Raw genomic sequence first — 27,606 nt, 5'->3', positions numbered from 1 at the left:
ATAAGTCGCAGGACCAGCCAAAGTATGAAAAAAACCGCGACTTATAGTCCGGAAAATACGGTAGATATCAGTTGTGTGCATGTGCGTGAGACAGGGGAGCTAGGGGGGGTGGAGGTCTCAAAGTCAGTGAGAGGCAGGGGGCTTGTTTGTGAGGCTCACTGGGGCGGCTGTGTCTCAGGAGGTAGAACCGGCGTCTAATGATCGCAAGGTTGGCAGATCGGCGGTTCGAGCCCCGGCTGGCCACATGTCGAAGTGTCCTTGGGCAAGACACTGAACCCCAAATTGCTCCCAGTGAGCGGGCCGGTGCCTTGCATGGTAGCTTGCCGTCATTGGTGTGTGAATGTGTGAATGAGAGGCCGTTGTACTGCGCTTTGGAATAAGGCGCTATATAAAGCCCAATTTATACTTAAGTCAGTCCATTTACCACTGCCACAGGGAAGAAACTGTTCAGGTGGTGCAAGGTTCTGGTCTTGATAGGTCTCTTAGCTCCCACACACCTGATACAACAGCCTGACACCCTGGCACTTACCCAGTTTGCACTCTCCATCCCCTAAATCTCCAGGTAAATCTACCTACTTAAAAAGGTGGACGCAAGTAACTGTGGAGGTTTCTTACTTGAACAATAAACATAAAAGGAACTCAATGTAATGTAATAAAAACAGAAACCACAAGAGCCACACCACACAAGACCACGTTTAACCAATTTATTCATGAATATACATACACATACAGTTATTGAGTACATTAGTATTTTTGTAGCATAGCATTTTGCTTCGACAACAGCTGCTCAAAACGATCTGGACAAATCCAGTTTTGCGTCCCTATTATAATAATTCTTTGATTTATCATCTGTCGTCTCCCACCGAATTGAGCAGTACCCTGGAGCTCCCACTAGAGGCAGCACCGAGGATGCCTCCGACAGACATACTGTACATCCACAACGACCAAAGACATCGGCTGTTCCAACTAATAGGAGAGGGACACCGTGGGTCAGCTACTTCTGTTCTGTTCCTTCCCCGGACTAAGTATTGCTCTAACACGCTTCAGTGTGACCTGCTGGGTGGGTGTGGGGGGGGGGCTACATATTGGGGGGTGGGGTGGTGGTGGGGGGCAATGGCCACAGTGAAGCCTTCGCTCTATTCCAGACAAGTCTCCCCTCTTTCCTTCACAGTGATATATTAACTATGCACTCGAGGGCCCGTCTGAGGCACTGACACAGCCCAGCTTCATCCTCGCCTAAAGACTTGCTTACATAAGCCCAGACCACATGACAACGTTATACAGAATTTGGTTTGGTTTCCACATTCCTTCAGCGTAAATTCACCTTCTTTCCAGAGCTCTTACAGGACAAGCGTGATTCCCATGTTTTAAGGGGCAATACACTGACACAGCTTCCTATAAATGTTTGTGACCAGGGCAAAGCGATTCTGTACACTGGGTATGTAATGTGGGAGCGACAGCAAATCACTCAAGTGCTGCTCACATCCGATTTGCGCAAAAGGAAAAAACTTGACGGACAGCGAAACCATACACAGAGGACACCACTGGTACATGACAGAAGTAGTACAAAGTGCTATTATAGAAAAAGCCTGAAGCAGATGATGGCCATGGGCGCCCCCTACTGGCATCCCCCTGATACTGTCCCTCATCAATTTATCTGGAATGTTAAGGGAGTCTTGAACCGGGCCCCACACACCAAGCCATGTTGCTTGAGAGAAACATTCCCCTTAACGCAAAATTTTTAAGTCGTCAGAACAGTGTTCGGTAAGGAAAGAAACCAAAACAAAAATAAAAAGTAAAATGGTTTGCAGACTTCATACTCAATCAAATCTAGCAGCACTAACACATGGTTCTGTTCATTTAACAAACCAGACCATAAAGTAGAGGAATTATGGACCCCATGAACAGGCGTTCACCTTCTGATGCTTGCCAGTCTGCATACTGGAATGTTTCGATAGTGAAAAGTGAAGAATCTCGGCTTACTTAAGTGGCCTGTAAAAAGCGTTTAATTCTTTTAAGCGGCACGGTCGAGTAGCCAAACGGAGCTCCACCGGTATGCAAGCAGGCAGCCAGGTCCAACACCGGTTCCTTCCTTAGCCATGACTAAACACAGTGCATTGCTATGACAGTGCTCAAGAGCCGGCTAGCTACAATGAAAATAAAAATCACCTCAGACAACCAGGACTTGACCGACTGGTAACTTTGGTAGCAGGATGAGGAGGAGAAGGGAGGGGTGGGTTGGCTTTTTGACATTGCATCAGTCCTACCACAGCTGTTGTCTAAGAGCAATACAACAAAAAACTTCACAAGAACCCAAACTATTTTTTAGCAGTGAAGAAACACGTTCATGCTTTTTTGAGAGGGGGTTTCTGCATTCTAACTATTTGTACAGAGGAGGAGGAAGAGGGAGAAAAAAGAAAAAAAACTGGTCTAGTAAAATACTATGCATATCGAGCCACGGCCCCCGTTATATTATCAGTTTTTGTAACAAAAATCTTGAAACCCTTCTTTTTTTTTAATCATTATTCCTACCAAGAAAAATACAAAACATTATAAGGCGGTAAGTAACTATGTTTTATTTGAGAAGCTGTTACAGTGCAGTTGATCCTCAAGGCCACCGTACAGGCGGCTTCACTGCTGCTTGCACTCCGCTGGGGGGTTCGCATCCTTCTGCAAGAGGGAAGGAGAGGAGGGGGGGGGTTGTTATAGCTACACACACCAACACAACACCACACACACACACACACACACACACACACACACTTCAGGCGTGGCCATTCAGCGACACTTGCATACACACCGACAAGGTATATGAGTAATACTGTCTTGGAAGCAGGAGCTTTGATTGAGCAGTGATGTAATAATAACATTCCACACCGCATAACAACAGTAGCATGTCCTTAGACAGAACATGCCACTGGAAATCAAATATCAATACATCACAAATTCATAAATGGAGATACAAAAGTGTTGATGAACGATAAAAATAAAAACATTTGACAAATGAAATGACATTTGTAGTTCAGTAACACTTTTGAGAGCTTCTCATAAATGCTGCATCTGGGTGATTGAAGTCGTAACAGTGATGCAGTGCTTACGATCAGCCTTTACAAAGTAGTCTAGGAGGATTGTTTGGGGTGTTGCACCTGGGATGTCGACACCCCTGCCACCCCCCTCCCTTATTCTTTCACAGGGGAGGGGAAGAGAAAATCATATCTACTGGGAGCAAAGCAGGAGGCGGGACAGTGCACGTACACCTACAGGTGCAAACAGTCCTCCAGGCCAGGGAACACAGCTAGCACACCCATGGGTGACAACACCACACCTCCTTAGACCTCAGTCACGGGAGGACGGATAGACTCATGGAGGAAATGAAGGAATGACTTTCACACACTGAAAAAACATCAATTCCACAAAACTCAACGTATGGGAGGACTGAGACAGACAACTCTTTTCCCGACCAAACAAAAACAAAATATATTGGTGTTGAAAAGATTTTTTGAGACGGGACAAATTGGCCGAATTGGGGGGAAAAAAAGTTAAACTAGCTTCAACATACAGAAGAGATACAGGAGCTAATGCAGAGCTCACTAGGGTTAAAGTAAAAACAACAACAACCCACTATGTTAGTTGGAAGTGCAGGTGGGAGAGGAGGAGGAGGCGGGGCATGGAGATGGGTGGAGCAGCGGGAGGAGGAGGGAGGTCAAAACCAAAAGGAGAGGCGGAGGGGGGTGCATTAAGCTGACAATTCACAAGCTGTACCTACCAGGACAGGGTTATTTCTACAGACATCACTTAAACCTAGTGAGGAAAAATTTAGAGAGTAGCTGACAAAGGGGGCCAAGTGATTGGAGATGAGAACATTTATGAATTAAAAAGCAAATAGCAGAATACAGAATTTCAGAGAGGCTTGTATATAGAAAAGAGAAGCAGGAGTACCATCCTATTAAAAATTTTCCCCAAAAATGTAAAAATAAATAAAAATATATGCAGAACTACAGAAATTTTAAAAATAAATAAATATATAAATAGATTTAGTATCTAGTTGCAAATGTACATGCAGTCTCAACTGAGAAAGAATGAAGAGCAAGTCAGCATGCTTTTAAGGCATTCCATTAACACAAAACGTGAAGAAACACCCAGCCTTTTCACTTGAATAATGCATCAAACATTAATCTTGCAGATCACCAAATCAGAAAAGATACCACCACCACCACCACCACCACGCCCCCCCCCCCCCCGCATCTTTTGGGTTCGTAGCAGAGCTAAACCTTAAGCAGTCACATCTCCTCTATGATTTGACCTAAATTATAAGTAATTGACAAGGAAGCATGGAGGCAACTGGCTGTGTGTTCTGTTTCGGCATCGACCCTAAACAGAAGTACTCAGTTGTGGAGACACCAGACTGCGGCGTGCTCAAGTCAAAATCAACAAAATAAAAACCAATAAAAGCTGGCGTTAATGAGATGCATTTTGACAGTATGTATTCTGTATGTTGAAATCTGATTGACTGTTCACAATCTGCTAACGGTAAGACGCAGTGAGCAGGGCCACCCACCTTGGGATCATAGTCTGGGTCGTTCTCTTCCTCTCCCTCCTCCTCGCCCTCCTAGTGACACAGGAACAGCAGGAGAGGTTAGAAACACCACATGGGAGAAGTCAATGTGTTGCCAGGAGAGTGTGATGAGCACAGACCAGGAGAGTGTGATGAGCACAGACCAGGGCCTGAGACCTTACCTCGTCATCAGCCTCCTCGCCCTCCTCATCATACTGCAAAACACAACAGCAGGGTTAGAGGAACACACGGTACAGAGGACTGCAGCACTTCACAGAGACAAAGTTCTCACACACTCTGTGGGCGCGCGCACACACACACACACACACTCTGTGGGTGCACACACAGACCCAGACAGTCTGAGGGTACACACACACACACACAGACACACCAGACACTCTGTGGGTACACACACACACACCAGACACTCTGAGGGTACACACACACACACACACACACAGACCCAGACACTCTGAAGGTACACACACACACACACACACAACAGACACTCTGTGGGTACACACACACACACACACACACACACACACACACACACACACTCTGAAGGTGTACACACACACACACACACCAGACACTGAGGGTACACACACACACACACACTCTGAGGGTACACACTAGGGGTGTAACGGATCACCTAACTCACGGATCGGATCGTGTCACGGTTTTTGAGTCACGGATCGGACCATTTTTCGGATCAACACAAAACATTTTTGTTTTTATAAAAACTGCTTTTTCCTTGAATTCTGTAAAAACACCACTTTTACTATGTGACAAAAACCAACAACATTCAAGATGTCAAAACTGGTAATATATATATATATATACATACATATATATACATATATATAACATATTCTACACTCAAACATTACATAATTATACTGAAATACACTCAATTTAAATGATAGGAGAGAGGGAGGAGGCGCCTGGTTGCAGCAGTGAATCACTGGGCTCTTTAAAGCAGATGAATAAACATGTTTTATGCCACTTTTAACTAAATAATAAAGTGAAACCTTACTTTAAACATGGTATGAAAAAATTGCCTACATTATCAGAAGTTGTCGAGCTACCTTTTTCGTGCCTCCCGTCATAGTTGACAGAGAAGCCAAAGTGCTCCCATACATGGGATTTCAATGACGAGGGAGGCATTTCGACTTCTCCACCGAACAACGTAACATGACACACTAGGGCCGCGTTCGTAAATTCGCTTTGAGAGCGCCGGAGCGCACACTGGGTCCGACGTCATAAAGGGACCAAGTAATTTGATTGGACAAGAGGCGTTCCTTGAACGCTGATCAGTTTCCAGAGCGGATTTACGAACACAGCCTTGTTGTTGTGGATTCCCAGTTTCACGTGTAGTGAGCAAACAACGGATTCTTTTTCTTTCGCATTATCAACCTATCGTTGCGCTTTAGAGTTAAACAAAGCCCGCAACTGTCGCGTCTATCTTTTCATGGAAACTCGACATTGTGATTTACAAGGGATATTAACTAATATTATTACTTGTTAACATTTTGCAATTGATCCGCGGTACACATGCGTTCCGAACCGTGGAGGGCGATCCGAACGGATCACGGAATTTCCGTGATCCGTTACACCCCTAGTACACACACACACACAGACCCAGACACTCTGAGGGTACTCACTCACACTCACACACACACACACACACACACACAGACACTCTGAGGGTACTTACTCACTCTCAAACACACACACACACACACACAGAGACACAGACACTCCGAGGGTACTCAGACTCACGTCGTCATCGTCGTCCTCGATGGCCTCCCCCGTGAAGTAGAGCACGGCCCGGGGGACGATCCTCTCACGGATGAAATGGCCGATCTCAAAGTCTGCAGCCAGGACGGCCTCCGAGTCCTCGTCCTGCAGGGGCAGCAGGAGAGCCAACCGCTCATCAGTCACAGGCAGCCCACCGTGAAGGCAGCAAACTAACACAAAATGGAAGCTATTCACATCAGCACAGGTGAGGCTTTACTTACCAGCTCTCCACTTTCTGGAACTGTCAAAGGGGGAAAAAAGGAGTAAATAGGTTAAACACCACCATCCACTCATGAGCAACAAATGCACTGAAAACAATATCAATCTCTCCTCAAAGCCTCCCAATGACAAATCACCGTATATACGAGGCAATGCTGAACTTTTGGTTCTCAATCTTGCGACGTTTCTCAATAAGCGGAGACGTGGGTAGAGTCCTTACCCAGGGCTCGACATTAACGCCGTTTTACAACAGACGGCGCAGGCGCAAGACTAGACTAGACGATCGTGAGTGAAGATATTACCAAAGCGTACTCGCCTGTCGATCACCACCTGTACGCTTTGATAATATCTTCACTCACGATCATCTAGTCTAGTCTGGCGCCTGCGCCGTCTGTTGTTCTTCCTGCACACAGGGAAACATATCCGGGATCTAGCAGCGTCGTCGGGCTCGCGCAAACAAACCCGCCGAAAGTTTTACTTGCTCCGGACTAGTGTTGCACGATATACCGGTACCAACGGTATCCCGCGGTGCCAAAATGTCACGGTGCCTACTATACCATAAGCTTTATACAACGGTACTACCGTGGAATACTATACTACCGTGTTGAACACGGTACCAGCGGGGCAATGTGTTACCTCTATTACCAAATTCACTGGTTCTGCTAATGAGGACAAGACTGGCTCGCGACACCGTTGTGACAGATCCCAGTTTGTTTGCTCGCGCACATCTCCGCAGTCACAATATTACCTTATATATTGTCGTTATCTGGATGTCTGTCTGGGCGCGAGCCAGTCTTCTCAGTATCGTCATGGCAGAAGCGTTCCCTACCCATAGCGTCGCACCATCAACGCCAAAATTACTAAAGAAAACGAACTCAAAAAGTTTTATCTGGAACTATTTTGGTTTTAAACCAGATCGCGAAGGTAAAGCAATAGATGATGGCCGTCCGTTCTGCAGGAGATGCAATCATGCCATACAGGCAAAAGGAGGCAACACGTCAAACTTAATAAAGCACCTACAATGTCGTCATCCAGACCTTGCACTGGAATACAAGCAAGCTAATGAGGTTAGTATGGCTTTATTTGTTATAATTATCTGTGTTCTTGCAATTAGCTAATATTACAAAAATGAATGAATAAACTTCTTAGCTAAAGTGTGCGGCAGCACTGCTGCTGTTGCTGGCTAACCAGCCGGTGCTAGCCAGCCTGGCTAGCTAATGAAGTAACGTTCCTACCCGGCAAGTTTTCTCCAACGAGTTTTCTTAAGTTGAGTTAAGTCTTGAGCTACAGTTTGGAAGTAGCCCTCTATATTTTTGATATGCCAGTGTTAGCTTTTACTTTTCAAGTTCGTGAAAAAGACCCCACAGACGGACAGACATACAGACACAGAAAGACAGACAGACAGACAGACAGACAGACAGACAGACAGACACACACACACACACACACACACACACACCTACTTTGCTATACTCTTGCAAAAGGCCAGTTGGTCTGTTTGATGTTTCAAACTACTTATTAATAAACATGTTATTCACAAAAATATCGGTTTCAGTACTTTTACTTACCTGTAGAGTTACAGTGTAATGCATTAAATGCATGTTATTCATGCACCACTCATTAAGTTATTGTAACTTGTATAAATACATTGCATGTTCATAAAAATAAAAAGTGTTACAAAAGTGCCGCGGTATTGCGATACTACTCAGTATCGTGATACTTGGGCTGGTATAGTATCGCAGGGTAAAATATTGGTATCGTGCCAACACTACTCCGGACAAGTCAGTGATTCCCACAGCATGTTAATACTTTGGGGGGCCCCCAAAGTATAATGGCTCCCCCCAAAGTATAATTTGTGCTCAGTGAGTAAAAAGATGCCCCTCAGGTGCCCGTGTGTTGGCTCCCAGAGTACTAACTTGCCAGCTGGAAGTTCCTGGTGTCACTTGGTAAGATGTGTGTGTGAAAGAAGACCACAAAAAACAGCAGTGACTGCTCTCAGCTGTTTAACACTTAGACCTAGACACCATCACCAGTTGTAGGTTGTCTGAAGTGCAGTGTTACTATGAAAATTCACTAGAATGCAGGAATTGAGAAAATCTCAAATTTCCCCCCCCCCCGCCCCGAGTCGTTCCCCCAAAGTATATTTAATTTCTGCGGGAATCACTGCAAGTAAAACGGCGTTAATGTCGAGCCCTGGCTAACGCTTACCCTCTGGGGGGGTGAAGAAGTTGAAGAAGGAGTCATTGGGGACCGTCTTGGTGACCGTTCTGACCGTGCCGCGGCCCTTGTGCTTCTGCTTCTTCTTGATGGTTTTCAATGTGACGTTCTTGCCCTTCGTCCAGTCGATCGGACACCTGGAGGGGAGGAGGAAAGGAGCGGGACGATTTTAGGTCCTGAACAGGGACCAGTTGCATAAAGATAAAGTCAGATCTAAGACTGGGTCTAAGTCAATCTTGCTATACTCTTCCTGTTGCATAAAGCTCACCTATGAGCGACTAAAGTAAGACTGACTTAGATACCCTGTCACGCAATGCATTCTAGGTAAAATAAGATACTTAACAGAAAAACAACATGGCGGCCGAAACAGCTACACCTAGCTACACCATCTGAGAGATCAACTCCCTTTTCTTCTGCTGAAAACATATGTATATTGGAGGAATATAATGTGGAAAAAAGTATACTGCTTAGCAGTTTTAACTAGTGATTAGTTGTTTACAGCGCTGGAGTTACAGTGTTAGCTAGCTACTAGCCCTGACTTGTTCCCATAGCAACACAGCTCTTAAGTCAAGCTTAGCCAGGAGGGAAGGTGGCTAACTTTCTAACCTCAAAATAAGTCAGCCGATACATTTTTTATGCAACAGGCAGTCTTAATTAGACTGGTCTAACCTGAGAATATAACACTAGTCTGAGGCTTAGACCAGTCTTTATCTATGTTTATGAGAATATAACACTAGTCTAAGGCTTAGACCAGTCTTTATCTATGTTTATGAGAATATAACACTAGTCTAAGGCTTAGACCAGTCTTTATCTATGTTTATGAGAATATAACACTAGTCTAAGGCTTAGACCAGTCTTTATCTATGTTTATGAGAATATAACACTAGTCTAAGGCTTAGACCAGTCTTTATCTATGTTTATGAGAATATAACACTAGTCTAAGGCTTAGACCAGTCTTTATCTATGTTTATGAGAATATAACACTAGTCTAAGGCTTAGACCAGTCTTTATCTATGTTTATGAGAATATAACACTAGTCTGAGGCTTAGACCAGTCTTTATCTATGTTTATGAGAATATAACACTAGTCTAAGGCTTAGACCAGTCTTTATCTATGTTTATGCAGCAGGCCGCAGATCTGCTGGTGACTGCTCTAGGGCTGTCCCTAAAGAACCTACCGGAAGCACTATGCCTTGTCGGCGCGGTCGCTATGGCAACATTTCAGAGGAAATTAAAAACCAGTAATGACTAGTTGCTCTATTTGATCGTCGATGACAGTTTGAGAAAGTCAGTTATCTTCGTCAGTTAATTCAGTGTTTTAACAGTATGTTTAGCACGAGGAACCATGAATAAACAACTGCTACTGAAATAACCCATGAACGAGGACTCTCTATTGCCATACAAGGTTAGGGATGGTGTAGTCATTTTCAACGAGATCCAATCTGACCCCCAAACTATCAAGTTGGAACACCATCACGCAGCTAAATGCACCACTGTGTGAGTCTCAAAAGTCTTTGCTTGATTCCTAGCGCCCTCTCCCCTCAGACCACGACCTCCGACCTCCCATGCATCCTGATGAGGACTAGAGGAGTCACAGGAAGAGTTGAGATCCAGACCATCCAGCGAGTTGTCAAGGTGAGCGGCCGGTCCTTACCCTGTGCAGCCCATGATCTCTGGCCCGTCGAAGGAGAAGGGGTCGGTCTCGTCTGGCTCTGACCTCATCTTGTAGGTTTTTGTCAGCAGCGTGTTTGTGAAGAACTCGTTGGGCTCGAAATAGAAGTCTAATGAGAAGCTCTGGAGAATGACAGGAAAGAACAGGGGTTTAGGTGAGGGGGAGGGGGTTAAACTGCCAGGTATATTTTTGATTGATAGACCTCAAAAACACAGAGAGCAATGTAAAACACTCACCATTGGCTGGCCTGGATCTGAGAATTTGACTTTGATGTCTTGTAAGTGCTTGAGAATGGGTTCATCGTGTTCCTGCAAAACACCATGGAATAACATTGAGATGACCATCCGGAACAGTCATATGTAGTCATATGACCTACTGTGATGCATGTTAGGCTAGATGCCTTAGGTTAGATGCCATCTGATTTTATTTTAGCTACTGTATTTTTGTGTTTATTTTAAATCATGACTATCTATATCAGGGGTGCCCAGGTCGATCGCAAAAGTAGTATGGGTAGATCGCATGGCATTGAACAACAACAACAACAAAAAGTTCCCCCCAAAAAAGTAAAAAAAAAGAAAAAAAAGTTCGCCTATCATCCATCCTCACTATGGCTTTTGCCACTTGATTGACATACAGGTAAGCCAGTCTGCGATCTGATCTTTTCACCTAACACACGGTTCACCACGCATGCGCAGTCAACAGCGCCAACTACAAAATACAAAATACCGGCGAGACTAATTAACTAGTTAGCCTTCCAATTTCTACTATTTACTACTAAAGAAAGGGTATACAAATGAGTGGGGAAGCTGGACCAAGTAAGAAACCAATAACGTACAACTTCCATCCAGAATGGGAGGAGGACTTTTACACGATGTGATATTGGAAGTGCGTCTGTCTGATCTGCAGATCTACGATGGCTGTTAGAAGGGAAATGTGGCAAAAGAGCGAAAACGTACGGCTGTAACGATAGCTTCTTATCGCGTCAGTCACGTTCTTGTTAAACACAAGAAGTCATTCAAAGACGGCGAAATTGTGAAAAAAGCGTTTCTCGAGGCTGCAGATTGCCTTTTCGATGACAGATCCACAGTGGCTGATGACACCTTGCAGCCTGCCTACACCTTGCAACCAGCTCCTACAGCCCTGACTACTAGAAACTAGCTGCCTCCTCCCAGTGCCAGGTCTCCCACTAAGGTAGAGAAATGCATTTATTTCCTCCTTTCAAACTAGGGAATTACCTGTTTTGTATCTGGTTTACTTTTCTGTTTGTTGGATCAGTAGTTGGCTATGGTACTGCAGACTGGCTGTCAGTGTGTGAGTGAGAGAAATTGAGGTGTGTGTGTGTGTGTAAGAGAGAGAGAGAGAGAGAGAGAGAGAGGGGGGAGAGAGAGAGAGGGAGGGTTTGTGCTATGGCTCCCTATGCAGACTGGCAAATGTGTGTGTGTGTGTGTGTGTGTGTGTGTGTGTGTGTGTGTGTGTGTGTGTGTGTGTGTTTGTGTGTGTGTGTCTGTCTGTCTGTCTGTCTGTCTGTGTGTGTGTGTGTGTGAGAATAGCAAAGAGGGAGGGTTTGTGATGGTCTTCTCCTGTGTGGCTGTGTGACAGAGAGAGAGTGTATTGTGAGTTTACTATGCAGGCTGGGAAGTGTGTGTGTGTGTGTGTGTGTAGTACGTGCGTGCGTGTACGTTTGCGATTGTTGAAACTAGACTGGTAGATCTTGGCAGACTGGCTACTTGAAAAGTAGATCTTGGTTCAAAAAAGTGTGGGCACCCCTGATCTATATGATGTGTTTATTTTACCCCATAACCAGATTTCTTCCATTAGGAAATGTAGCCCTGTTACTTCTGGCAGGGGGACCACCAACGGAAATTAGCCTATGATGGCTATAATTAGGTACATTTACACTGATGATATGTGCGCATTCCATTTAAGTGTTCATTAATGTACTGTGTCCCCCTTGAACAAGTAAATAAAAATCTAAAAAAATCTAATCAATCAACAGTCATGGCACCAACATACTCTAAGTTCTGCGCAAAAAGAGAATTCCCCCAATGTAATTCCCATGGCAGAGTTGGTACTGTTCCTGGCCAAATGAGGCTGATTCCAACGTGATGGCGCTGCAGAGATGGTGCAGGACGTTTGTAGCGAACACAGCTGTCCAACGATAATAGAACATTAAGTGTTTTTTTATTTTATTATTATTTTTATTGTGATAAATCTGTGGCCATAGCATGAACCAGCCTTTTACCTCACTGAACAGAGATGACTGGGATGAACATGGCCTCATTCTATCTTCCCCTGACAGATATAAGATCAGTGTCATAAGAGGACACTGCCTTGCCCAGTGACAGGGGGGAAAATTAAGTATTTCTAAAGACATGCCTAGTAGGACAGCTTCAGAAGACAGAGAGATGAGCCATCCATGTCCTATGTAGGCAGATTAATTAATTAATTAATTTTGCCATTTAGCAGACGCTTTTAATCCAAAGTGATTTACAATTACGAATTACAGGGACATTCCCCCTGGAGTAACTGAGGGCTAAGTGCCTTACTCAAGGGCACACTAGTAGTGGTGTGGTTTCAGGCGGGATTTGAACTCACAACCTTCTGATCACAAATCCAACTCACTATCCACTAGACCACCACTACCCCGCATGAGCCATTATCAGATTCATAACCGGGCTTAGAACCGACACACGTGAGTGGACGTCACCTGATCTCATAACATTGTCGATAGAAGGCTGACAGATGCTATTTAGAGCTGCTTGAAGGCTATCGGCCAAATCAAGGATATTTAGATCATTATGCTGCAGTTTGCTGTGGGGGAGGCGGGGCCCAGGACAGAGTAGAATTCAATGCAAATTAGGGAATGCAACGCTTATCTGTTCTATATTGAACCGTTTTTTATATTATAGTACACAACAGTTAGTTCCGACCAAGTCATTTGATTGGATTTGATTGGACAAGAGGCATTCCATGAGTGCTGATATACAGCATAACAGCACTGGGACTTGTGTCTATATCTATCACTCCGCCGCACAGATGTTCTACTAAATGACCGTTAATTAGACTACATTGTTTGTGTTCAGGTTACTAGGCAACAATCCATTTGAAGTTCAGTTGCTGAACTATTTTTGGTTTATTTTTATGATTAAATAAACAAACAAATCATAATCTGTTGTCGCTTATTACTGTTAACTAATAAATGTCGCTGTAGAACTGTTGTATAAAAGCAATATCACACTTGAGGTCGTGCTGTTATACTGAATATCGGCCTGCGGCCTCGTACCTACGACCCAATCACAGCCGTGCTGATGTTCAGTATAACACACTCCCTCTCATGTGATATTGCTTAAATATACGAGTCACATTCTAGGAAACGAAAACGTGACCCAAAATCCGAGGTTCATACCGAAACCGTGGGCCAACTGAACCGTTGCACCCCTAGTGCAAATGCAAATGAGCATACCTGCATTCCACCGTTGGCCCATTTACACACACACCCCTGATGGGCTTCTAACAGGGCCCATGACTCGGTCTGCCACAAGTAAAACCCTTGGAGGTACTAGGTGCCCTAGTCCAGGTTACATAAACAACAACAGCTACAATTGTTACATAGAAAATCCGTAAACATCTCTAAAGGATAAACCAGGCGTATTTCTGAGACCTAGATTTTCCTTTAGCGACGCTGATCACCCCCCCCCAGGACAACGCCTCAGTGTAAACGGGGCTTCAGAGCAAGGGCTGAAATGCCTCCGCCCAACCAGTAGGTGGCGGCGATGTGCCGTCGTCTCAAAGTAAGCTGTGAATATCTCAGTCCTGACCTACTTTCATCCACTGCCATTGTCTGCTGCCTCCCGCACCCCTGGGCCTACCTGCAGCATGTCGCTGAGCAGGTCCACGTTCTTGAAGACCGTTAGCCAGAACTCTGGGATTCCTTTCGGGTCCTCCTTCTCCTCGTCCTTCTTCTCCTCCTCCACCTTCGCCTTCTCCTTCATCTCCTCCTGAAGAGAGGAAACAGGGGAGGAACATCTCACTTTAAATAAGGGGGGAGGGGGGGGGGAGATTACACAACATCTTGCACCATTTCTCTGAACCACTTTCTATAAATCAATGAAATGTGTTAGCACATAAAACATAAACATCCCCCTTGGTGAAAGGTCTACACAGGACAAAGCAGAACCCAGAAATCCACACACACACACACACACTCTGGGTACACACACACACACACACACACACTCTCTCTCTCTCTCTCTCTCTGAGGGTACACACACACACACCCCAGACATTAGATCTCAGTTAAACCGATATTTAACTCAACGCTACGACATCTAAAACATCCACAGATCCAACAGAATGGAAGAACAGGAGATGCGTTAGAAGGAGGGGAACCCCACTGGGAACCCCATCATGCTGCACGGCCACTGGTCCCCTGCATTGATGACAAGGCATGCAGGCGTGGATCACCTGTACCTGCTTACTTACTGTCAGCTCTTCCTCCTCGTCTGCCTTCCACTCACACTCCTCGTCTGTGGGCTCGTAGGCTGCTTTGACGATGTCACTCCGCTGCAGAGAGGTGGAGGGAGAGAGAGAGAGAGGTGGAGGAGAGAGAGAGAGGGAGAGGTGGAGGGAGAGAGAGAGAGGGAGAGAGAGAGGTGGAGGGAGAGAGAGAGGTGGAGGGAGAGAGAGAGAGAGGTAGAGAGAGAGAAATCAGCGTCATTGACATTTTTGGCAGATTTAACAGATGTCTTATTCCAAAGCGACTTACAATCGATACATTTGACTAAGTATGAGTAAGTGAATCATCTATCCACCAATCATAGCAGGAGAAAGTAATCTATGCTCAGGCCTGGGGCCATTGGCAGTCGTTGTGCTAGAACGAGGAAGATTATTACACCAGCAGCGTTACACTGCTGTAACACCCACAGCACATTACTGCAGACGGCACACCAAGTCGATGATCTACGGGAACGCACGCTCACGATTCATATCACATTCCCTCCCTACCATATCTAATATCTACATTCCCTACAGTATCTAATTGTGGAGATCCTGAGTGAACCACACCTTTAAAGTAGCTACAGAGGGGAACCGTCAGCCATGGACAAAGACAGGCTATTTCATCTGTTCTCTGAGAGCTTGGTGACAGCTCGCTATGACCTAATGTGAGTCAGGAGGAGAGCATGGCAGGAAGCCAGGACCATAACAGGACTCCTATTCCCCAGGCAGTACCTGTAATGGCAAGAGCCAGGGGGGGACTACATTTAACAAAAGCCCCCCCCCCGCCTCATAAAAGGTAATCTGTGTAAAACAAGATAAATGCAAAACGCGCTGGGCTGCCAAGCTGCATTATTTCCCTAAAACAGCAGTTTGGACGCAGCTGCTGTTGTGCCTCCTAGCTTGCAGGCCTCCTCTCTTCTCTCCTCATCTCCCTGCTCTAACCGGATCCCTGGAAAGGCTACAGCACCTTTGTGGGAGACTTCAGTCAAATTATTATTATTACTACGTTTAGTTTTCTTTCTGAGTGAGGCATATTTTTCATTTTATTGGACAGATATAATAGTGAAGACAGACAGGAAAGTAAGGAGAAGAAGAGGTAAGGAGTAGAGGGGGCATGGGGCCGGATTCTAACCCATGCCGACATGGGCATGTGTGTGTGTGTGTGTATGTGCACTGTAGACCGCGGTGCTAGACCACTGGACCACCGGAGGCCGCCACGCTCGAGTGAGCTTCATAGAGCAGCCTGGGATGATAAGCAGCAGCAGCAGCAGGAGGAACGCCGCATAGGCGCGGGGGGGGGGGGGGGGGGGGGGGGGGAGTGGCTGAACACAGATGTGGAGGAGGAACATCACATCACATGGCCAGACGCTGATCAGAACAGCTGTTTTCTTGAGTTCTAAACAACGGACGATTGATTGAACACTTAAATAAATAAAGATGCGTTAGGTACGCTTACCTTGTCGAAGTGGGGTTGGTAGAGGGCGGCGTACTTTCTCTCCAACTCGTGGACCTCCTCGTAAAACTTGGCCTCAATATGGGCGCACTTGACTTGGAGGTTCTTTAGGGCGTTGACACGTCTCTTCACTACCTTTGGTAAGCTAGAGAGGACAGGAGGGGAGAGAGAGAGAGAGAGAGAGAAAAGGGTCAACGATCCGTTCCTCGACACCGATTGCTGCACTCACAACTGAAGTCCCCTGAGAGAAGATAAAACGTCAGCAGCCATGTGACAGGGGTGTGACAGGGCCAAAGGCCAAAGGGCACAGTGACCGGCACTCTTCCACCAGGCCTCTCCCACCAGGCCTCCTCCTCCACCAGGCCTCCTCCTCCACCAGGCCTCCTCCTCCACCAGGCCTCCTCCTCCACCAGGCCTCCTCCTCCACCAGGCCTCCTCCTCCACCAGGCCTCCTCCACCACCAGGCCTCCTCCACCAGGCCTCCTCCACCAGGCCTTGGGAGTAACCGGCCTTCGCATGGCTCAGAGTGAGGAGCTAAGCTCAAGATAAGTGTTCATGTTTTATGTAAGAAGGCCCGGCCACTTGCACTTAGCCTCGGCATTACGCAACTATGGTAGAGCCGCCAACGCCCCCCCCCCCCCCCCTCCCAACACTCCCAACCCCCCAGGCGCCACTGTTCCCCCCACTGTGGATGAAGCTTAGAGAGCTTATAAGGAGCTGGCCATCACTGACAGATAGAGGTGGATTATTAAAGGAGGTTCACCCCACCCCCCCTCCCTGCCTCCCCCCCATCTAACGAAGGATGGCACATTCCTGCCTTTTCGAAACCTCCTTCAGAGTCATGAGAGATGGTTTCTCATCTGAGCGCGTCTGATCTGATACAAACGAGCTTTGATACGGGGTTACCACCACTGCATGACGGGGACGGGAAAACTGTCCAGAGGGATTAACGGCCCGGCTAGAATGAAGACCGCTGTTTCATTTCCTCAGTCAGCGACAACTACTGTCTGATGCTTTTTCCGGGGAGAAGCGGTGGATCCTGGGCTACACTGAGGGACACCCCCCTCAGGGCCTCGTTCCTCTCTGACACACTCGTGGAGAAGAGAGGAGAAATATGATTTACAACGCCCAAACTATGTCATCATCATCACAGCCACGTGCTGGGTCAACAGCGGAGCGATTAATCTGCTGAGAGTTCTGGAGCCCGTAGCGAATCTACGGCGACTGTCCGGGTCGTCCATAACTCAAGGTGGCCGCTTCTTAGCACCCCTCGCTGCCACGCTCGAGGACAGGAACTGTTGCCAAGAACAATTTATCGAGATTTCTCCCCTTGTTTAATGGCAACAGGACAAATGATGGCGTGCCTATACGCAGCTGGGATTTATAGGCTTAATCTTCAGGTGTCCCTCTTTTGTTAGATAAAAGCTGAGGGAGTGAAGGAGGATCCATGATACCATCTGGACCGAGGGTGATTTGAGTGTCTGGGAATACGAGTCTGTTTGGAAACAGAGTCTCCTTCCTGCAACACTTTATCTCAAAGCACCAGAGTCCAGAATCAGAGGACTTGGCTTATGTCTTTTAGATGCCATCTATTTTTTTATAGGGGACCAGGGAGACAACACAACAGACGTCAGGCGGTTGCAAACCAGGTCCGATCCAAGTTTTAAACTTGCGTCTCCTCAGATACCGGATGTTAAACGGTAAGCAAGGCTATGGGAAAGCTAGCCGTTTGACAGCGCTTGTGTGGGTACAAAAGGGAACCGCCAGTGAGTTCATGCTTCACTGTCCACGTGGCATAGCCTAGCAGTTTGCTGGTAGAGTGGTTGATTAAACAAGAAGAAAAGCCCCATCTTGTCAATAATAATGTCTGGTAATGTAAAAATAAGTAGATTTACTAGTTACTACTGTAGGACACAATTGGGTCTTTAATCGCTAATCTCTTTCTCCAACTTTTAATCTGGCACTACTGAGGGTCTTAGACTTGTAACCAACGGGTGCAGGGTGAGAACAGAAACGCCATGGATGTCAGAACTGCTAGTTCTCCTGTTGGTGCGTCAGTCTAGCGAAGTACTAGCCCTGATGTGACCACGGGAGAGGTCCAACAGGCGAGAATGATTCGCAGAGATGCCATCTTTTAAATGAAGTCATTGGCAAAACAGTCCACCTCCTCTCACCACAGCCAGATACACCATGCAATGCATACCAAAAAAAGGAGCGTTCACTGCAGACCCCCCCCCCACCCCCCACAGCCGAAGAGACTGAATCATTCTTGCTGCAGTGCTGTACATGTTAACTCAGCAACTAGAGTGTCAAGTGTTTGAGTGGTATTTACCTAGCGAGAACACTTTGATCATCGGCTCCAAAATGAAGTGTCATAATTAGAGGATATGTTTGTGAATGAAGTCACCCTTGGGCACTCGCATGTTGACAATTCGGGCGACTTTTATTTACCCTCGGCTCAAAATTAGCTACTTCAGATCCACCGATTCAGAGTGTCGCCTTAAATAGACATTATACTCAACCACTTATGTTTGGGAGAAAAGATTCATACAAATTAGAAAGTTTAGGCTATATCACGCAAGCATAAAACACAAATGTGAAAAGTTTGATGGGGAAATATTCCCAAATCTAATGAGTTTCATTAGGGGGAGTTGTTTTGTTTTCACTCTTGGAATGATTAGCTGATTAGTTCAGACATCTCACCTCTCCATGTATCCTGACGGCGACCCCACCAGGCCGTCCAGCCTCTCCTGGAGCGCGGCCAGGATCTGTGGGTTCTGCATCATCTGCACGGTGAGCTGGCGGGCTGAGGGAGGCAGAACACGGAGAGAACACGTTAGCGGTGTCAGAGGACACGGGGCGGTTGGGATGACGATGACAGGAGAGAGGGAGAGAGGAGGGGAGGTGGAGAAGGGAGGAGGGGAGGAGAAGAGAGGGGACAGAGGAGGGGAGAAAGGGGAGAGGGAAGGGGAGAGAGGGGAAGGGAGAGAGGGGAGGGGGGGAGAGGGAGAAGGGAGAGAGGGAAGGGGAGATGGGAAGGGAGACCTTTTACTTAGATACATACAAGAATCTTCATAGTTGCCTAGTTGTATGTAAAATGTGAGTGTGTGTGTAGGTCTCAGATATTGTGGTAGGGTTATACATCAGGCTCTCAGCGTGGTGCATGATTTCTCTTCACAGACCTGACCAAGACATGTCTTAACTGTTAAATTACCCACTTCCCCCGTCTGCACTAATGAACTGAAGGGACTGAGCTAGACGGGTCTGAGCCGGCGGAATGAGCGGCCCCTGGCACACTGCAGAGCAGATCAGATCAGTGGGGATGACGGGAGACACACTAAGGGGGTGTTCTCACTAGAACATTTGCTTCACTTGAAACAGAGTTTAGGATAAAGTTCGCTTTGCTCTGCGTCGTTTGGAGCTGTGAGAACGCGCATTCGAAGTTGCTCCCGCATTTGAAGTTCACTCCGGTTACAAACGACGCATCCATCACTTTGCTTCGCTTTTGGTGAGAACGCTGCTCGAGGCAGTCCATAAAAAAACAACAGTGCATGCGTGTTGATCTGGATAAGAGCGGGATAACGGGCAATTCTATTTTTTTCTGACCAATCAACTACCATGTCTGTTGCTTCGATTGCGTATGTTACTTCGTTTACATAAAGGGCTGTGAGAACACAAATCAGAGAAATAATTTATGCAACAATGTTGCAAACTCATCCACCTGCTCCGGGTCTCGATTCGGACTTGCGAGAATACCCCCTAAGACAGCCCTGGTGTTCGTTGCTTATGACAGTCACCAGCCAGGCTGGTCAAATGTACAACCCTCAACATCTCAGTTTAGACTATAGCCCATAGAACTTAATAAGAGAAGCCTTCCTTTCACCTGACAGGAAAGCCCAACCGCCGTTAAGAGATGCACATTTCCAAGCAGGGGAGAACGGCTGAGGCAGAGGGATGCTGCATAATTTACACGGCGCGCCAGCAGCCACACTGCGTCGCTCGCATACGCCAGGCTTCAACTCCGTATGCTCCGATTCGTGGGCCTTCCAGGGGCCTCGTTGTTGAGTGGCAACTGAAAAGTGCTACCGAGAGGGACGGAAAGAGGCAGGCGTGGTCGATCGAAATCGGTACTAAAACCTGGGACGTTCTACACAAACACTGGCGGGCTCCGACCGTATGGAAGCTGTTTCCTGGGGGGTATGGTGGTGACAGATCGCTGACGCGGGATGCGGTGAGCGGTGAGCATCGCCGAAGCCCAGACTGTTTTCAGACAGGGCTATAAATAGCCGGGGACAAAGAGCCACCTAATTCTGTCTAGGCTTGTTACTCATCTAGACGAGATGCAAGATTCATTACATTCAATAACACATTTTCATTAATTAATTTATTTTAATCAGAGGACAACAGGCCCTGCCAACAGGCCCCTGTCGTCTCGTCAGGGACAACGGAGACGCTTACCTTTGCTGTTGACGTCCTCGCCGGTCTCCTCCTCCTCCACCTCTTCCACGTCCTCCATGTCTGCCGGGTCCATCTCAGCTTGGTCTTTGCTAGACACACACACACGAAGAGAAAGGAGGGTCAGCTAAAACAAGACAAAACCTTCAGACAGAAACGCAGGAGACAGACAGCCAGACATGTTTGACTCATGTAGAACAGCAAATTATGTCAGGTCTTGAAATTCTGTTGTTTTCATCTGCAACGTTCCAAACCATTGAAACGTGCTGGATGAGCCCCAGCTTCAACACACAGCTAGAGACAGAAGACTAGCTAGAGGACTAGAAGACTAGGTAGAAGAATAGCTAGAGGACTAGAAGACGAGGTAAAAATCAGACAGCCAAGTAATAAAGCTACACCTGGCTACAAGACGTGAAGTTGTCATCCAAACCATCGACACCCATGAACGGCCCCCCTGCGGCCCCCCTGGGGGGGGTCACCAGACAGACACGTCCCTCTGTCCACCTGACTGGACGGTGGCGGAGAGCCTCCGCCCCCCGCGGTGTGAGACAGCCACAGGCGCACGGGGCCTCAACGGCCGTTTATCAAAACCCCTGAGGTGTCGACTAGCGACAGACGGGGCATGCGGGGACCGGCGGTGTGTGTGTGTGTGTGAGAGTGTGTGTGTGTGAATGAGCGAGAGTCCAGAGCGAGCCAATGAAACCCGAACGCAGGCGTGGCATCCCAAGCAGTCGAGGCTGAGTAAACAGCCACTTCCACGGCTGCTCCGGTGAGGACGCCCCTCTGCTGGGAGACTCACAGCGGGACGTCCTGCGCAGAGACAGACACCATGCGGAGACGAGTCTGCCGTGGCATATCTGACAGCCCATCATGAACAGGGGACTAGCTTCACTGCAACATCAGTTAGAATATGCTAGAATAAAGAAGAAGTCCTACCAGCATGATGATGTGGTGGACAAGATCTGACAGGGTATGGATGGTACGTGTCAATCAGCATGACGGCACCAGTTCAGACACACTGCAGTGCAGGACTAAAATAACAGTTGGCTGTTTTTTCAGTTCAATTAGCAGTTAAGGGAACCCATGTTCAGGAGGATTCAAAAACATGCGATGGGATTGGGACATCATCACGTAAGCTAATACCGCACTGAGCGTTTACCCAAACTGCGTTTTGGTAAAGGGGATGGGGTGGGTGGGGGTGAATACATCCAAAAGAAATTCAGATCGAGATAAACTTTCTGTAAAAAAAAAAAAAGAAAGAGAGAAAAAACTAACTAACCTGCCTAAATATACATCACCCACATAACCTTGACATGAATACCGTTCTGTCAGAGACCACCAGCCAGGGCTGAGCTCCAGCCACGTTAGGACTACAGGCCACAATAGAACAGGCAGAAGAGGGCAAACTGCATACAGCACAACAACAACAACAATCAACTGCCCTCAGTGATGAGTTTAGACAGTGCTGCTGCGGAGAGGCAAGACAGCAATTTAGAAGACACCTGGAAACCAGTGGGGTGGTGGGGGAAGATCCACCTGGATGACTGGGTAACGATCCAGAGCTGGGATTGTTTGCAAAGTTGACACTTTAAGGAGCAAGTTGTGGTGCTCATAACTTGTTGTTGTTGTTGTTGCTGCACAGTAGCAAACAAGTGGAGAGAAGATGCACTTACTTGTCAATGTCTGCCATCTTAGCTGGGTCTTGAATGATGCTGGGGAAAAGAGAGGGGGGAGAGGGGAAAAACACGTTAGATCAGAGAGACAGACAAGGCAGCGATACATCAGTTCAATACTGGAGGCAGGTAGCTACGGAAAACAAGTCAATAGATTAATTCAAATGTGTTATTTGCCCAGCAACAGTACTCATCCATGACCTATTTGTTAGTAGTCGAGTTACATAATATTCTAGCGTCCTAAACTCTCCGTTTTGAGGCAGGTTGATATTTCTGCTGGTGGCTTCGCGTGGAAACCATGTCGTTAAGAGCCTCAGAGGACATAAGCGGCCGTCAGAAGGCTTAAAATCGTATTGCAATTACACAGCTTTGCTTACCATAAAACAGCCACTAACTGTAAACTAATCCCCCGCCCCTCCTCCTCCCAGACGAAAACAAAAAGGAGTGCTGCTGATTCCGGCACCCTGTCCCAAGGTCAAGTATGTCAAACAGAAATTCATACCCAATAATTACAACTTCCTCGTTCAGAGATGACCCCATTAACTGAGGCATCGGCAACAATGAGTCTTTGCTCACAATCATCCTTACACATCACTCATTTCCCACTCCCCCCCCCCCCCCCCCCCCCATCAAATCTGAGCAGAGTTAACCGGTGCTGCGGGTTAGCACAGGGCCTTGGTGGACGGTGACACTGGGGCGGCTACCTGATAGCAGCGCACTGCACCCAAGGCCTGGCCCTCTGACCAGGGATGAAGCCAGACACCCCGTCCCTCCCCACTGGTATTGGCCCACCAGGAGCTACGGGGCACTGTGAAGTGAGCTAGCCAGCTAGCCAAAGCCTATTGACCGTCCCATTGCAGGGGCGCAGGGGAGAGGGTCAGGACCGCAGCTGGCGTGAGAATCAGTCCGTCTGTCCTTTCACACCAGGAACCAGACGGCATGTCATCCTTTCCTTTTGACGGCTGGAAGACCTGCGTTGGATCTCACCTACCTAGCTCTGTGATCCTCAATGAGGTCATCGCATACAGGGAGACGACGACAACAACCATAGCTTTGAGTCACATGACCGGCGACTTACTGTGGTTCTGCTGAACCCCCCCCACAGGACTCCCCGGGGGGAGATGGATTACCAGTGTTGAAGCGTGGGTCTGAGGAGGGGTTAGACACTTGGAGCCAAAGCTCAAATCCAAAGACTTCTGGCAACAGGGTATGGATTTGCTGGAGGGTTCTCTGACAGCTAATGTCGGACACGGCAAGTCCATTACAGGGGTTTACGTCACTATTAGGGAGGATGTCGTTTTGAACTTCAAACTGAATTTCGTCTCTTTGGCTCAAAGGTGGCAGATTTCTACGTCCAGCTCCATTAACTGACAGTCTCTCAAGTGTAATTTCTTACCCCAGTTCGGGTCAACTAGATGTGATTGATGACTAATTCCATAGCAGAAGGGAGGAAAGCCAATTTAAAGACGCATGACTGAAAACATTCAAGGTGTTACTGGCTCAGTTACAGAACACAAAGAAGCATTTTCATGCACTTGCGTGCAAACGAAGGGATATGGATTCGACAGCAATGATTCACCACAGTTTCAAGGGCGCTGTATAACAGAGGTATAAAAAGCTTTTAACTAAGACTATAAAAAGTTAGGTTTGAAAGGAGAGCATGTATTAACACTTTCATCAGAGAGAGCCTCGACATGAACAACGATCTGGGAAGCTGGGCCATAGATCACAGCAACAGTGCGGACCAACACGGCCAGCGTAGGCCCACCCTGTGATCTGGTCTGCCCTGTGTGGTCCTCCAACAGCTGTCTGCATCCTCTTCTCTACTCCCCATCTTTCAGCAGCTCTTCTACAGCTACCTTCCCTGCTGCCCCTATGCCTGTTGGTTAGTATTTCACAGAAGTCTTGTCCCCCCCCCCACCTGAGTAAAGGCCAGCTGGAGAACGGTTAGAAGCGTGTTTTAGCAGGTGAAATGGAGATTACCTTGCACAGGAGGATCAGTGGAGATCTTAGGAGATTCAAATTTCCAATTTACTACTTTGCCAATAATATGTGATGGTGATAACAGATGCCATTTGGACCCAGACTGTAAAACGCATTGCTACAATAGCTGGCCTGGGATCAGCTCATTCGCGAGGCACATTCCCCCCAACTCATGCATGTTCTCCACAACACCAAATTATTAATACCAGAGAACAAGGGCTGTAAAAGCCATTAATAGAGAGAGAGAGAGAGAAGCTCAGACAGCAGCAGCACCACTCAACACTGACGGAGAGAAGAGAATCGCAGGCGTTGACATTTCAACTCGGTGGATCTCCACCCAGATAAAAAATGCTTAAGTGAGAATGAAGCAAACTACAGTTTATTAAAGGGGCACTACACATTACACCACCACATTAAACCCTCATTCATCACCACCAGCACCACCACACCAGTGTATACAGATGTTAAAAATGGCATGATGGTATGTTGGTATCATAAACACGCCGGTATGCCAGTAATTCCTCAGGCATGTTGTTGAAGCCTGGCAGAGCCCACAGGGCCTCTCTCTGTCAGAGTTATGCTCAGCCACATTGCTGAAGTTCCAGATCACTGCTGGCGACTCGCATGTCAACGTCTTCCTTCCTACACATTGCTTTGTGTACTTTTCATGGCCATGGGCATGTGGTATTAGAAACTCAATCTGATCAATTAAGAAGTTTGACATAACATGTAGGCTAGTTATAATTGACTGGTAGGCCTACTTGATTTTTTCCCCCAACAAAAACGTTGGGCATCTCAAAGATCAAGTTTCAAGATGGTCCTTCAAAGATGTATTAGCATATCATTACATTATGGAATTCTCCTCATGTCTTGTTAGCTACCAGTTACTCAGCTAAATATCTCAAGATTATACTGCATTTCATTTTCTGAAGAAGCAGACACTGTTATTATGGAGTGATTCATGTGTGCCACTGCTTTGGCGACGAAGTCCTAAACTCGGGTCATTACGAAAAATTCCTCAAGTGTGAAATCATCTTTAAAACGCGGCTTGCCTTTACACAACTCATCCACCAGCACGACCACGTGTTGCATACACACGCGATGCTAGCTGGCTAGGCTACTGACAAAAGAAACGGTAGCTGGGTTAGCTAGCTGGAGGAGCATAAAGGCTTAAAAGCCTTTAACAAGTGTGTTAGCACAACCAACTTTCAGGAAAGACTTAATCACAATTCCGTGATGTGTGCGTCACCCACAGCTAGCTAGCTAGTACAGTAAACTACACAGCCATCTGCAGTCCAACAGCAACAATGGATCCCCTAACATTTAACTGGCTTTCCAACAAATTCCCTATTTAACCAACTAACTACCTGATTAACTTCTTAATGGTACTCTTGGCTGCTACTAACCCGTCAGCTACGCACTTCTTTGCACTAGCAAGTCATCATACACAAGACAGTGACAGTATGACAGTCCATCTATGATTGACAACTGTCTTGGCTGGCTGAAGTCAGTCAAAACTCACTGACATAACACAACCATCCCCATTACATTACAGTGGTTTGGTTTAGCCAAGTTACACAGGAAGAGAATAGTTAGCTAGCTAAGCTAACCACGTCTGGCGAAATAAAATAACCGCTGCGTCAAACAGAAAGAATCAGGAGAATTGACAACTAGCTTGGTTAGCTTAGCATAAAGGTCGTGTTCCCTTCTCCTCCACCACATCTCCCTCTCTCCCTCCACCTCCACCTCCCCTGAGTCCCCTCACCAAGGCATAAGGTCAAGCCTAAATAATATACTTATGCACACACAACTAAATCATGTTCTAGAACTAGAACATAGAACTAGAACGCCCCGGTAGTATTCCTTCCTTCGTTTCAAACGTAGCGAATCATGTTTCGAACGGGTCAGAGAATAAACTGCCATTTTCATCCCCATCACCACCACCGTGCTGCATGTTAGCTTAGCACCATGACCCCATCACCACCGTGCATGTTAGCTTAGCATAATCGTGGTGGTGGTGGTGGTGGTGGAGGCTCGAGCGGTCTCTCCCCATCACCACCGTGCATGTAGCATGTAGCTTAGCACCATGACCCCATCACCACCGTGCATGTAGCATGTAGCTTAGCATCATCATCATGGTGGTGGAGGCTCGAGCGGTCTCAATGGCTGCTGCTGTGTGACTTCACACGTTAGCTCGAGCGCTATCCACTCCGTTCTTCTCCTCGACTGTACAACGTTACTATTTACCTCACGACAACGTAAACAACCACATATCCATAACGTATTCGGTACTAACTGGTAATACTAAGCTATAAGGATTTCAACGCGTTTCTCTTACCTCTTTTAGCAGGCGGCGGCTTTGACTAGGCGTTGGTAGTAGTGCGCAGTGATGCGGTCCCGGGGTGAAAGACTCCTCCGCTCTGATGGCGGTAAAAAAGGGAGAGAGATCCCGCCGCTCGCGCTCATATACATCCTCGCGTCATCACGTCAACGTCGGCGGTCACCAGGGGCAACGTTCTATTATGGGAGGGGCTCGCGCTCTGACTCTGGAATAATATGTTAGTGAGGGGAAGTGTTTTCATAATCCCCTGGCTGTTTCCCTAGGGGGGGGGGGGTGCACCAGTGTACTGTTGTCATGGGGCATCACACAGCACAACACCTCAGAGGTTAGAAGGTTAGATTGAAGATGCATAATTGCATGATGTCAACAAGACCGTGGCTTTGTGCTGTTGTGAGTTTTGCTCCGGGGGATAAGAGGAGGGTAGAGAGAAGGTGACAAACTTCAAGAGAGCATGTTGCCCCCCAACTGGTCTCTGTTGGAACTAGACCACCATGCACCATGAATACTGACTATTACTATTATAAGTCTGTAAAGCCATTCTGGTGCAGATTTTTTTGTCCTGATCTGTTTCTGCAATCTCGAGGAATTGAAGCCTTATAATAAGAATGTTACTCTCTTATACTGGTATAATGGGATGTAACAATAAACTCGACTTCGAACTCTGAGTTCTAAACAATTGAATGAAGCATATCTTTGCCCTTGACTGCAGACATAGCTGGAGGCATTAAAGTGAGTCATA

The 27,606-nt window shown here is 46.9% G+C and overlaps 1 protein-coding gene across 1 annotated transcript; it reads right to left on the bottom strand.

Moving 5' to 3' along the window:
* Window positions 1-690: 690 nt before the first annotated feature.
* On the bottom strand, window positions 691-26,956 carry nap1l1 (nucleosome assembly protein 1-like 1). Its single transcript, XM_080538653.1, has 15 exons — window positions 26,865-26,956; window positions 22,544-22,582; window positions 20,874-20,962; window positions 19,119-19,221; window positions 16,419-16,560; window positions 14,948-15,028; window positions 14,335-14,463; window positions 10,702-10,773; window positions 10,448-10,587; window positions 8,786-8,931; window positions 6,580-6,599; window positions 6,341-6,463; window positions 4,738-4,770; window positions 4,559-4,609; window positions 691-2,670 (listed from the first exon to the last, which is right to left on the bottom strand). Exons 2-15 carry the CDS (start codon window positions 22,558-22,560, stop codon window positions 2,632-2,634), a joined length of 1,185 nt encoding a protein of 394 aa, XP_080394779.1. The 5' UTR covers window positions 22,561-22,582; window positions 26,865-26,956; the 3' UTR covers window positions 691-2,631.
* Between the last annotated feature and the right edge of the window lie 650 nt (window positions 26,957-27,606).

This window comes from Nansenia antarctica (genome assembly GCF_963989245.1).
Source record: "Nansenia antarctica genome assembly, chromosome: 8".
NCBI lineage: Eukaryota > Metazoa > Chordata > Actinopteri > Argentiniformes > Microstomatidae > Nansenia > Nansenia antarctica.
The sequence above is the reverse complement of the archived record's forward strand: the minus strand, read 5'-3'. Positions and strand labels throughout refer to the sequence as shown.

What these genes read in the sequence shown, in the direction of transcription:
- nap1l1 (XM_080538653.1), bottom strand. An exon ending in CGAGGACGTCAACAGCAAAG is followed by an intron (nt 19,222 to 20,873) that starts GTAAGCGTCTCC and finishes TGCCTCCCTCAG; the next exon opens with CCCGCCAGCTCACCGTGCAG. An exon ending in TTCCAGAAAGTGGAGAGCTG is followed by an intron (nt 6,464 to 6,579) that starts GTAAGTAAAGCC and finishes CTGCCCCTGCAG; the next exon opens with GACGAGGACTCGGAGGCCGT.